This window comes from Mercenaria mercenaria, chromosome 6 (genome assembly GCF_021730395.1).
Source record: "Mercenaria mercenaria strain notata chromosome 6, MADL_Memer_1, whole genome shotgun sequence".
NCBI classification, from domain to species: Eukaryota; Metazoa; Mollusca; class Bivalvia; order Venerida; family Veneridae; genus Mercenaria; species Mercenaria mercenaria.
In genome coordinates, this window is record NC_069366.1 from 85,098,731 (window position 1) to 85,112,210 (window position 13,480).

General features: G+C 33.2%; 1 protein-coding gene and 1 long non-coding RNA gene across 2 annotated transcripts in view; both read left to right on the forward strand.

Annotated features, from left to right (window-relative positions):
* The window catches only part of LOC123548336 (uncharacterized), a gene marked incomplete at its 5' end in the record, with an annotated part of 68,892 nt that overhangs the window by 46,428 nt on the left and 8,984 nt on the right, over nt 1-13,480 (forward strand). Inside the window, 4 exons of the mRNA XM_053546944.1 lie at nt 10,839-10,945; nt 11,181-11,243; nt 12,447-12,576; nt 13,038-13,160. Coding sequence (XP_053402919.1) covers nt 10,839-10,945; nt 11,181-11,243; nt 12,447-12,576; nt 13,038-13,160 — 423 coding nt within the window. The remainder of the gene's footprint in view (nt 1-10,838; nt 10,946-11,180; nt 11,244-12,446; nt 12,577-13,037; nt 13,161-13,480) is intronic.
* LOC128557897 (uncharacterized) lies at nt 850-7,146 on the forward strand. The gene is made up of 3 exons (XR_008371477.1): nt 850-941; nt 1,713-1,754; nt 6,917-7,146. It is a non-coding gene; the product is annotated as an uncharacterized LOC128557897 (long non-coding RNA).

Consider the following 13,480-nt stretch of genomic DNA (forward strand, 5'->3'; position numbering starts at 1 on the left):
TGTGTATTGTTTGAAATCATAATAAATCATGAAAAAAAAGTTAGTCTTCATTATTTGTTCCTAACATTTACGTGGGCATTAAATTTTGCCACTACACAATTTTGAACAATATACTGTTTGGTATATTTTTCACGTCAGCAATGTCATACTTTTTAGGTTTCATCTCAGTGACCACTGCACAGGTTTCCAATAGTCACAGTAACCTGTCAAGGGTGACTTGTCCATTTATCTGTTCGGTGCAATATTTCACCGTATGAAATAACAAGAAATATTTTTAAAAAAGATGGTCTGCGAATTGTAATAAGACAAGAAGTTGATGAGGTTTTTATATCATTTGTGTTCTTCTATCATTCATCTAACATTATGCTAATAGCAAAACTGAACACGATTTGTGCAATCAAAGTCATACCAGCGAAACAGTTTTTCATATTCTTTCCATTTAAAACGTTCCCCTGAACAAAGATGAGTTTAACCTTCTTCATATATATTAATCAAGGAGACGGACATCAAACATTTCTACAGTATCCAAACAGAGTCAAAAGAACACGTTTAATTTATTAGTACTAGTCATACTTATGTGCTCGACTATGTTAAACAAAACGAACCATTTCAGTAAGCAGTATAATTGCAATTTTGTCGTCTTTAGTTTTTGCGTTTGTGGCCTGTGTGAAAGTCTAATTTTACGAGAATGTTTAAAAATTGTCAGACCATAGTCTCTTAATATATTATATTTCCTGACCGAATTTAGGGGAGTGCACAAACGCTACTGAAAGACTGAAATTTGATTCGACCATATTCGGCTATCTTATCAATTTTGCGTGAACAATATTACTTAATATAGAACACTGTCGTGTGTCAGGGAATAGGTACAAGTGCGACGGAGGAAACTTATGAAGGCTTGAAATGAGAAAAAGCAATTTATAACAAAATGATGTTACTAGGTAATGATTTATTTCATATTAGTTTTCAATTAACTTGAAATATTTTAATATTATAATAATGATAACAAAAATATCATATAGCTAAATATGATAGCATATTTGGCTGTAAGCCAGTCTAACACTGTGGTCTTCAAAACTCAGTATATATATATCTAAAGTTTACAATTCAATACGTTTTAAAATTCAATCAGTAATGTGTAAAATAAAAAAAAACCAAAAAAAAAAACACGAATTAAAGTCAGTTTTATAACACACATTTATAGATATAGTCTGTAAGAAGATCCTTTGGTAGGAACAAAACCAGAATTTTTTTATTTAGTAAGAACAGAACAGTACAGTGAAAAGACAATACAATTTGATAATGTAATGGAAAAATAATACAATGAACAGTATAAGTGCAATGGTATGATTGAATCTTTCTAACAATAATGAAATGAATAAAATAATGAACATAGGAAAAAATGCCGAATTAATAACCTTTGACAACGCGATTCATGCGGCATTGTATATCACGGCATTTCTTTCGGAATATCAATATGCGGCATTTCTTTCGAAATATCAATATGAGAATGAAAAATTAGGCATTCAATCAATTTCTTATCACGTTCGGCTTACGTTTACTCAAAATGATTTTGCGTCGGAAAATTGGTACTTGAACAATTATTTACGACAGTTCGCCAAATAAAACGATACGTGCCTTTATACTATACTTTGTCGTTCAAACCATGTTTTTACCTTGCCTCTTCTTAAACAATGACATTTTTATTCTAGGTATATATGTGTTCATTCAGCTGATAAATTTTAGATGCTTATGTAAGTATATACAATAACTATCTTTTTTTTATGTTTTATTCCTAAATTGTTCTTATTTTCCTGACTTACTTTACCGTTTTAAGTCTTCTTAAAAGAAAACAAGAACAAAGAGAGATAAGGTAGACTTCACTGTTTTGTTATTCGATGATGATATGGTATTAAAATAATTTTCTACGAAATTGATAATCAAGTAAAAATGTTTGTTATGCCCCTAAAAATTGTTATGTTGTTGAAATATGCCCCAGGATCCAGAAAAGAACCACAGGAAAGAAATAAATAAGTTTTTTTTTATCTAATCATTATTTTATATAAGTACGTCATACGCATTTTTAAAAACAAGGGACAGGACGTGAAGTGGCTGCACACTTGGTTCAAGCGAGCGAAACGGTTGCAAACTTACAAAATGGCGGATATTTTCTGAAATCATTGCATGTTCGCTTGTTTTTTTTTATCAGGTAAGTAAGTTTCTATGGTATTTGAACTCTATGGATATGTGCATGCATCAGTTTTATGTCTACGTCACACTCGGTTTTGCGTTTCAGCGTCGTAGATTTCGAATTTTCGAAGTTATTGAAGTTATAAAATGGTCAATTCCATGTTTTGATATTTGAATGGCGTTGTTTCTTGCCCTTTTTTCATTCTAATGATCAAACTAGCCTGTATTAGGGCCCTTAAACGAGACAAAACAACTAATTGTGAAGTCTATAAACGTTTTGTTCTGCATGTTTTAGGGATAGTGCTTCTTCAAGCTCTTTTTTGTTGCAAACATATACTTCAAGCAATTTCTGACGCAAACTTTTGTCTGGAAAAATAGTGTCCAACTCTTGGAGAATGTTTATTGTGCAACTGGTTGAAGAGGCAAATCATGAGTTTTCTCAAAGTTGCAGCAGACAGCGCGGAATTTCATAATTCTATTTCTAATCACGTATAACGACGTTTGGGCACAAAACCGAGATTAATTTTTAGCTTTTTGTGATTTTGGAAAATCAGTGAAACAATATGGTCGATGTTTTGCTATGGTGTGAATTAACCTTGTCTGTATCTTGCCCAAGGAAATTACTTAATGCAAACCGAACAATCTGACGAGTTCTCGACTCCATTCTTAGTCCCAATTATAAGTTTCCATCTCCATTGATCCTGCATTTTTAATTGACAGAAAATTTGTTAAAGTTATAATACTAGTAAAAATCACCGTTAAAATAAAGCAAATTACTTTGTAGATTTGTAGAAGACAGTCTAATGAACAAATTTGCCCGTTAGTTAGACTTGGATGGCCAAATATTGTTGAGATACGAATGGATATAAAACCATGAAATATTTAATGACCAGCTTTATACTAATTCACTCGTCAGGCTCCGCCGAATTCCGTAAACCAACGAAGACAGTGTCACGTGACAAAAATTTAAATACGTCGAAAACAACAATGGCTGGTCGGCCGTGATAGGATTTTGTGTAAAACGGCGGATAAATGCAGAAATTTACAAATATTTTGCTTTTCGATGCCATTTCTAAAAAAATGCATTAATGCTATAAAATTTAGCCTGTTGTAAAATAAAAGGAAAGGCAGTTTACCAGAAAATGCGATACGAATGTGCTAGACATGTTGTTGTTTTGTTTCTTAAAATAGATTAGCGTGGCTCTTTGTACGTCCCGTACGAACAATCACTTAGCGTGGCTCGTATTACGGTCCCGTACGTTTCATAATCAATTTGTCTACATCTGCACAGTAGTCCCTAGCTAAACGTTCAGCTCAAAGATGTTTATATAATATGCTGTTACGGATCTCTGAGCTAAAATGAATATCGTACTGACACATAACACCTTCGTTCCAGAAGTCTGTCGTGCTATAATTTTATCAAATGCAATGGACTCACCTTTTACTTTACAATATTTCTATTCAATTTTCCTTTTGATCTGGCATAAATAATCCATGCAGCATAATTTGAACACAAGTTTCAAATTGGTACCCCTGTCTGCAATATTTTGTCTGTCATTCAGTTGTCGCCTGGTCAGGGTACTCTTCATTTTGAAAACCAATAGGCTGTAGAGAATCGTTATTTATTGACATTTTCTGAGAAATTGTATGTTGTTTTATAGATTTTATGTGATTATATAAATTCATAAATAGGTAAAATTTTGATACTGATTTTCAAGAATAACCACGTGCTCTGAATTGTTGCATGACATCATGAGTTTCTCACGAGAGACTGTGCGAGATGTTGCGGTTTGATACTGGTTAGGTAAAAAATGGGGTTTCGCCATAACTAAATGAATGCGACCATCAGTAAATAAAAACAGTGTCAGTTAAGTTATGTTAGCCAGAACTAGATAGTCCCCATTGTCAATGACTGACTGTGACTGGGAGGCGACTGTCTGGTCGACACCATGATTAATATAATCTGAAAAGTAGATCCCTCGGAAGCACCGAGAACAATACAAACAGTGAAAATTGCAGATTCGGTTTGATTGAGTCTGTTCATGAGCAGTAATGGAAAATGCAACACTGCCCACGTCTCCTAGCACCTAAATCCAGCCTTCATTGAAAACACAAATTAGCGTGCAATATTAAAATCAGCACTATTATATTACAAGTTACAGGTTAAAAGATGATAAAACAGATATTTAAGGTTTGAACAATCTAGGCCACTCCTTGTTGTATTTGGTGTTTATTATGTTATAGATCTAATATAGCCACAGATTGTGTGCTAGAAAGAGAACACAAACACGTGTTGATAGTTCTAAGTTTTACTGCTTACTGGCTATATGATACTGAACATGCGCATTATAACATTCTAAATATATTCACATATAATACATTCAATATACAATACTCCTGAACTCTTTAAGAGTAGCACTAGATTTAACATGATGTGGTAGGTTGTTTCAGAGTCTAATGGTTCTTGGGGGGAAAATGAGTTCTCTTGATAATGGGTGCGAGAGAAGGGAATATAAAAGTGAAGGTCCTGAGAGTCTAGCCGGTACTGATCTACAAAAAAAACAATGGATTAATGACGGATTTTATATAAAAGAATCAGGGATGCAAGGATGTGAAATTTCTCTTTGTTTTAACATTTGCCAGTACAGTTAACATTTCTGTGATGCTTCATCTACAGACATACTTGAATTGAACATATCTGGCGGCAACCTTTCTTAATCTTTCAATTCCATGTGTTAGAGATTGTTGAATGCCAAACAGTTGAGCAATATTCCAATTATGGTTGAACATGTTTTATACGGAGTTTCTTAAATTTGTACATTTATCATTGTTTGATCATTTCTTTTCATGTATTTTAGGGTATTGTTTGTCTTTTTTTTGTTATCTAACACTGCTGGTTCGCCTAAATATTAAGCATTTTTATAGTTTTAAATTCATGGTTATGTAGCTTATAGCGAAAAGCAATGTTTTTTTATTTCTTTTTATATACCCTAATCACTTCGCATTATCGGAATTCAACTCCTTTGACCGGGTCTTTTTTCCACAGCTCTAATTCATGGAGGTACTGCTAGAGAGTCTCACAATCTTGCATGATATTTATAGTGACATAAACTACTGTATCATCAACAACGAGTCTTACGGTGCTTTTAAGTGAGCCTGGCAGGTGACGGACATGTTAAGAAAAGGCAAGGCTTAAGGACATACCCTTGCGGTACCCTTGATACCAAATGTGGCATATCTGATTGAAGACTTTTTGTGTTCGTATTGTATTTAAAGGTATCTGATTTCTGATCTCTCTGTCATCGGGGCTTTGTCTCACTCTGTCCCTCTGGTCAGATTGCTCTGTGTCTGTACTAACAGAGGATGAATTATGCGCCCTGTGTGGCTGCATTTGAACTATGTAAAGCGCATTTGAACGTGAAATTGATAATGAAAAGGGCGCTATATAAATCTGGTATAATAATAATAATAATAGACCAGACGATTGTGATCGACTTTGACAAACGATTTGATAAAGTCCATTACTGTTAGGTCTGTCTATTTACTAGCTTCAAGGTAATAAACAATTCTTGACTAAAATTTAATAAAAAATGAGATTCACAACTGTGTTTTGAGCGAAAGCTATGTTGGAAGGAATTAAGCAAATTTTATTATCTAGATGATTAATAATGTTGGATACTAAAACATGCCCTATCAGTTGGAATTAAGCAATTGCAAGTAAGAGAATAGGTTTGTGATTGCTGGCTTTGCTTCGTGGGCCCTTTATGTATACAGGGACAACGATAGCCGTCTTCCAGTCTTGTGGAACACTGCTGATACCAAGTGAAGACATGTAAATGTTAGTCTCATTTTTATAGAGGAGCAGTGTTTAAGGTGTTTAAGGTGTGGGCTTGTGTTCTGACTAAATGAGATACATTGTGTACATTTATTTACTTAGTTTTAGGCTCAGATATTTAGCAGCGTCTTTCAGTGAGAGAGAGAGAGAGAGAGAGAGAGAGAGAGAGAGAGAGAGAGAGAGAGAAAAGACTTATTATTGTCAATAATTAGTTATAGTCTTATCAACCGAAATATGAAAGAAAAAGTAAGCATATTACATGATACTCAAACGATGATGTGAACTTCTATAGGTGACATTTTTATTTTGCACACTTACTGCATATGTGTCATACGATGACAACAATATTGCATGCAGATATAAAATTAGCCTTTTTCTATATTCGAAATCATTTCCTGTTTATGTGCGACTGAAAATTAAAGAAAAGTAAATAAATCGGTTGAAAACATATCAGTTGAATGACTTCAGTACAATGTAATACAAAACTGCCGTACGAATAACCACCTGCGGTTTATTTCACTATTCATACGGGACCGTACGATTAGCCCACTTCCTTTAGCGTAGTCACGGACGTATCCGAATGATGGCGGTTGTGTCACTGAAACCGAAAGTAACATTTTTTATATCCGCCTCCATCGGTGGAATCTGTCAATTTACAGGTAAATTTATCCAGTCAATGTCTTCGTGAACGGATGTTTTATGCGTTGCTGTAGAAAAATGACCTTCCAAAGAAAAAGGCTACGTAAACTTCGCTGGCCAGTATTATAACTTTAAAATTATTTTACATAAAAGAAATATTATAATCAAACTAATATATAGCAAACTTGTGTTTTAATTTCAGTAGATCTGAAATTTACAGTATTGTATTTCCTTGTTCAAATTATTTTACAGGCAAAAATGCAAGACTGAGACAGCGATGGGAATTCTCCCCTGGAATGTGGTATTTGCGAAAAGAAATTCCTTTTACGGTGTGGGCTTCAACGTCATTTGTCGTCACATGAAACAACAAACTACCAGGATACATGATTTGTTCATTAAAACTGTTGTTGTTTTTTCTCCAAATAATTGTACACATGTTATATCTGAAACATTTGGAATAAATTAACTTAATTCGTTTAAAACACAGTTGTTGTTTTTTCGTTTTCGTAAAATATTAGTACATTTATAGAAAAAACAACACATTTATATACAACAGTGATGTAATAACATAATAACATAAATGCATACGTTGTGTTTCATTTCTATGATACATGTACAAAAATAATAAGATATGATTATGATGTAAAACGTTTTGAACGCATTAGAAGTTATAATTGTTGTTTATACACCTGAGCAATCTTGTGTCGATATTACATGATCATAATACGGGCACGAATCAAGGGTATTGAGTATTGGTGATAAGATACATGTGAAATACCCCTTTACGGACATGCGGCATAGCTCATATTTTGTTTCTGAAACTCCTCGTCTTTGAGTATCTTATAAGACATACGTACTGTGTATCAAAACAACTCATTAATGAATAAATTGATACTAACACTAACACACATGGACGTTGTACAATAAGAGTAAACTGAGATAAAATATTTAACTCATCTAAGTTACAGTGTAACATCTACAGAAACATGAATGTAGTTCCCACCATTTTATCACGTGCTTAACTTTGTCGTTTAAAGTTTCTGATTGGATAACTAAATGGATTTAAACAGAAAGAAGAAGTACCACATACAACTTCGGAAAAGGCAAAACCCAAGTGTTTCAAAAGATGGTAGCAAAGTACCGTACTTTATCAAGTATTTCCTTTCATTATTGTTGATTGGATAGCTTAATTGGTATCCAAAAAGATGTAATCTTGGACACAAGCAACTTTATTAAGGCAAACTTGAAAACAGAGGAGTTGGCATTTAAACTTGTGGAGGCAATCAAAAGAAAACATCATATGTTTGTTCATTTTTCAGAGAAGACTGATTTAATTGTAGCCGAACATTTTCTTGTTATAGTTTATCAACTTCAGTCCACTGAATACAGCGTAAATGTTGCGCTGTATTTTACTTTGTGAGTTCGCTCAAAATATAGTCTTAGTGGACTCGTCAACTTTGTAATGTGACCTAACTGGTTGAACACCTCTTGGTATATCGTTCAATTTTCTTAATGTTCCATTCTTTGGTACGCTTCCTTTCCTTCGGTTAAACTCGTTATCTATGCAATAAAAAGGTAACACTGGTAATTTGTGTAATATATTGCAATGTAATGCAAAATTAATATAATATTAAGAACTGAACATAAAACATTATACACTGTTGCACTTGACGCTTTGTTTTGTTTCTAACAATTAAAATAAATTTTGCAAGTAAACGGCATTTCAATGTTTGTTATTGCCATTCATTTCTGTAGCAATACTTATACGTCTTCTGTTTTATGGCACAACACTGCAACTAATTTACTTTTCATTACTGGTTGGTAACCAACATTGCTTTTGTGTACTATAATATTACGCAAAACAAATGTATCTGACTTTAGGTTGCTAAAATTGTTGGTTCAGAATAAGAATAGAAAATAAGAAGGCTTACAGAATAAAATTGTCTTTGATTCCAATAACACTTACCTAACGGTTATTTCTGATATACGTGTTAGCGTAGTTTGTTCAGTTAATGAAGATTCATGTTCATGCTCTCGGGTCATAATAGCGTCTGGTGTTCATAGCATCTAGACCTGAAAAGATCTGGAAGAAAACAATTGCGTGTTAAAGACATTCTCTGCATAGTGTGTATAGCTGGACCAGATCCAAAAGACAAAGTGTACCGATACAATGTCTCCGAAAGTTTAGTTTAGGTATATTTCTCCTTGCAATCTAGACAGCTGAATCTATAAACAGGGAATATGTTAAAATTATGTAGGAACACTAACCCTAATTCTACCAGGTTTCACGAAAAACATGATAAGGTTGTTTTTTTATCAACAGTTATATCAAAATATCAAAGGGCCGTTTGATGCTATAAAAATGTACGACCCTAAACAGGAAAGAAATGTACCACGAATTGCACAATAAACATTCTCCGAGAGTTGGACACTATTTATCCAGACAGAAGTTTGCGTCAGAAATTGCTTGAAGTACAACTTTGCAACAAAAAAGAGTTTGAACAAGATATATTTGGCTATAGCACTATCCCTAAAACATGCAGAGCCAAACGTTTATAGAATTCACATTTAGTTGTTTTGTTTAAGGGCCCCAAAACAGTCTAGTTTGATCATTAGAATGTAAAAAAGGCAAGAAACGACCCCATTCAAATATCAAAACATGGGCATGACCATTTTATAATTTCAATAACTTCGAGAATTCGAAATCTACAACACCGAGTGTGACGTAGACATAGAACTGGTGCATGCACATACCCGTAGAGTTCAAAATACTATAGAAACCCAATTACCTGATAAAAAAAACAAGCGAACACGTGTTGATTTCAGAAAATATCCGCCATTTTGTAAGTTTGCAACCGTTTCGCTCACTTGAACCAAATGCAACCACTTCACGCCCTGCCCCTTGAAAAAGATTGTCATTTGCAGTTAAAGCATAGAGAAACAACTACTGTAAATACATCAATGTAATGACTTTTATTAAATCGATATGATTTGTCCATAAAAGAGAAAACATGAATAATAAATTCACTTCTTACAAGAGCACCGCCGGCGGATGCCATCGTGCGTCTGCATGTGCTGGACAATATGTAAGAAAAGAGTTATAGTTCAGATTTTCAAGTACTAAAAGGGCCATAAATCAGACAAAATGCAGGTTAGAACTATGGTTCATAGCCTACATAGTCACATTATGATAATAAACAAGTATGCAAAGATTCATAGCTGTAGCTCTTATAGTGACCTACACAAAAATATTAACCAAGAAGCACAACTTTGCTAAGTACAAAAAGGGCCATAATTCTAACAAAATGCATATCGGAGTTATCGTTATTGGCCTGCATAGTCATTTAATGATGATAAACAAGTGTACAGAATTTCAAAACTGTAACTCATATAGTTTTGTAGAAAAGGTGGACCTAAACAAAAACAAAACCAACACCGACGCCAACGATAATACCTTTATAAAATGAGATGACCTTGAAAGGATGAAGTAAAGAAGCAAGATTTTCTAGCGTATGTAGTGGTTCGACATGACGACAACGTGACCCTGTTAGATATATTAAAACATGATATACATGGTAAAAGGTTACAATTAATGGATGAACAATTTACTTGTAGGCGTGAATCATTCTGCGCGCCTCATTACACCTGGTTAATTCATGAAAACAGTGTGAACGATATCATATATTATACATGTGTGTACGATCTTCAATTTGTAAGATTTCTCATTTAACAAGTACATGCAATGGTTTTCCTGCAATCCAAAGTGTTTAGGAAAAGTACAGAGAAATGAAGAAAATGAAGAAAATGAAGAAAACACTGTGTACAGGAAAGCACTATTTTTCTGTCTTCGACGCTCTTTTTCTTATGAAAATCCGCCAAGTTATAAGGAAAATATAGGCACATATTACCTGAATCGATACGTTTTCTCGCGTGTCCTATATCCAAAAGTCACGTGGGTTGGCCACATTGTTATTAGCTGCAATAACTTTTTGTAATATTATTACGAGTTTGAAATGACTTGTAGATCAAATAAGGTAGCAATAATTTTCGACGTGTGCATGGCACCAAACAATATGTCACGTGACGTCAAAGTTGCAGTGTTTTGATAAAATGAGCATGACTTTTTATATCATAATTAGAATATAAGCAGAATTTTGACTGTATATATATTTATATACTGTTTACATTTATTCACATAAAGACGCCCTGCAATGTTACAACTGCTCAAACATTGTTGTCACGGACGAATGTTCAACAGTAACAGAATGTCTTGCTGGTCAGGTATTGAATGTTTTTATGCTTTTCCCTCCTTTCTGTCGAATGGAAAATGTCGTAACATATTTTTAACCAAAAGTTTGCAATTCTGATAAATGATTATTACAACATTTTTGCTATGTTGTTCATTTACAACACATTTTAAAAAACTTTCGTAGAGAGTCATATTAGCATATCATATTTCAGAAATGTTTTTTAATTTCACTTGAAGTTTTAATATTCTAATTTTATTTATTTTCAGTCATGTTACCAAGATACACGTGCATCAGGCCAAACAAAGACCTTAGGATGTATAGATAATATGGTAAAAGTAGTTTAGTTTATAATACACTGGATATTTCTTCATTTCAGGTCTTTCACTGGGTCAAAACTGCAACATAAACAATACTAGTACCTTCCAAATTTAGGTTACAAGACTAAAATATGTCCTTAACAATAAGTTAACATAAATTTTGAAGAATATGTGAAGTTTGATTCGTTGAAAAATACACTTTTATTATTATCCAAAAAAATAATATTTCGAGATACATTTTCTTTTGGAAAAAAAAACAACACGAAAAATACCCAATAAAATCCTTCCTCTATTATAAGCATCATATTAGTCGACAATCATAAAAGCGTATAAAAAGCTGAACATTTCTATATTTTCAAAACACGGTATTGTTGCTTATATTCATCTCTTTAATCGTATACTTAAAAATACTTGGCCAAAAAAACAACGAATCGTGAGGATAGAATATAGGTATGGCAGTTAATTGGCACGAAATAGATTTGCATGTTGTTTAAAAAGAGAATGTGAATATGATGTTTTAGCTGTTTTTCTGATTGATTCATTTAAGTCAATCTTGCAATGAAATATTTATTTTAAGGTTTGAAATTTAAGATTGTTTCTGAATTTGACTGAAGTTACTCAATAATCTTAGGAATTTTGAGACTAAATGCCTGAAAGAGAATGCTGATTCTAATGCTTATGATGATGAATAAAAGACTTTATTGAAATGAATTAACAACTCATACATTTAATTTTTTCCTGTGACCTCCTAAGCCTAAGTGTTCTTGGAATTCAAAGGAAGGTATACGCGATATAGTAAATATGTTATATACAAAATATTTACTTGTTCCTGCAAATAAGAGTCTAACAATATTAACGATTTTGCAAGAGCTATAACACTTGACACACCAAGCTCTTAATAATCTATCAAACAAATTGTTCAGAATAAATAGGTGATATTTTTAGAAAGTTGCATACGTTTTTGATGTCCTCTATTATATTTCATTTAGTTGTGATTCTCTTTCAAATGTACCTTGTTGAGGAATGTGCTTCAAGTACTAAGTCTATTTCTGTTTGAAAGTAAAAGTAAGCGGAGTAAGCGATTGATGATACGGAGGGTTGTCTTCGGTCTTTAGTTGTCTAATCAGTCTTATCTTTAATATCGTGACTTAACAACTTCATGTTTATTGCACATTTCTTTGTTATCCGTTTTCGTATTTTGTATTATGCTTTCAGCAATGTGGTGTTCATGCAAGCGGTGCCGGCAGTTTGGTCGGTAGGAGCCTCGGTAGTCGACAAGTTCAAAACTGTCATGAATGCTGTAGCACAGATAAATGCAATAAGAATCTGTGTAATCACCAAAAACGTATGTTGTACAATCTCTAAAACATATAAACAGTTATACATTAAATATCTGTAATGCAATTGTTTCTGCTACTTCCATATCTAAAGACATGACTATCAGCTTTGAACTGACTTGTTTTGAATATGAGACGTACATATGAGACCTACGTTTGAACAATTTCAGTTTCCCATCCAAAGTTTAAGTGAAACTTGTAATTGTAGTTTAAGTACGATCTGAAAAATATACATTTATTTGTGGTTGGAAAATGATAACGGATGACCACGGTTTCAAATATTTGTTAAAACCTCGAGTAATATATAATATATGTTTTAACATTTTCAAAGTTTCGAAACAAATTGTATCGCGTAGGGAGGTTACACACGCGCGCTCGCGCTTTAAAATTTTGCAATTTTAAATTCAACAAATGTTATGCCGAAATTATATTTGCCTCATTTACCATTATATGATATCTATCATTTCAGCAACCGTATGTATTGACGACGTAAAGTTTGACTGTGCATTGCTTAATACAGTGTTTAATATCTGCCAAGACATCCATCGCGCCAAAACCGTCTGTCCTAAATTCTGTGGACTATGTTCATTAGGTTAGTAAAATAAAAACTAAAAAGCTGTTTGGTGTTTAAGATAGAGTATACTGCATTATTTGATTTATTTGCTAAATCTTAAAGCAATATCAATTTTCCTTTTTATTTTAGGTTGAAGGTCAGTAATTCAAATCCTTCTTTATTTCATATTAAAATCGACAATTTCAGGTCGTCTTTGCGTATTTTTATAGAACATCAAAAGAAATTAGGGGGTTGAGTAGTTCCTAGTGAAATGCCAGTCAGTTTGGAAGGGCCAAACGTCTAATATTGTTAAAACTTGTGGCCCAACCCTTTTGCTTTTATATTTAATCTGTATACCC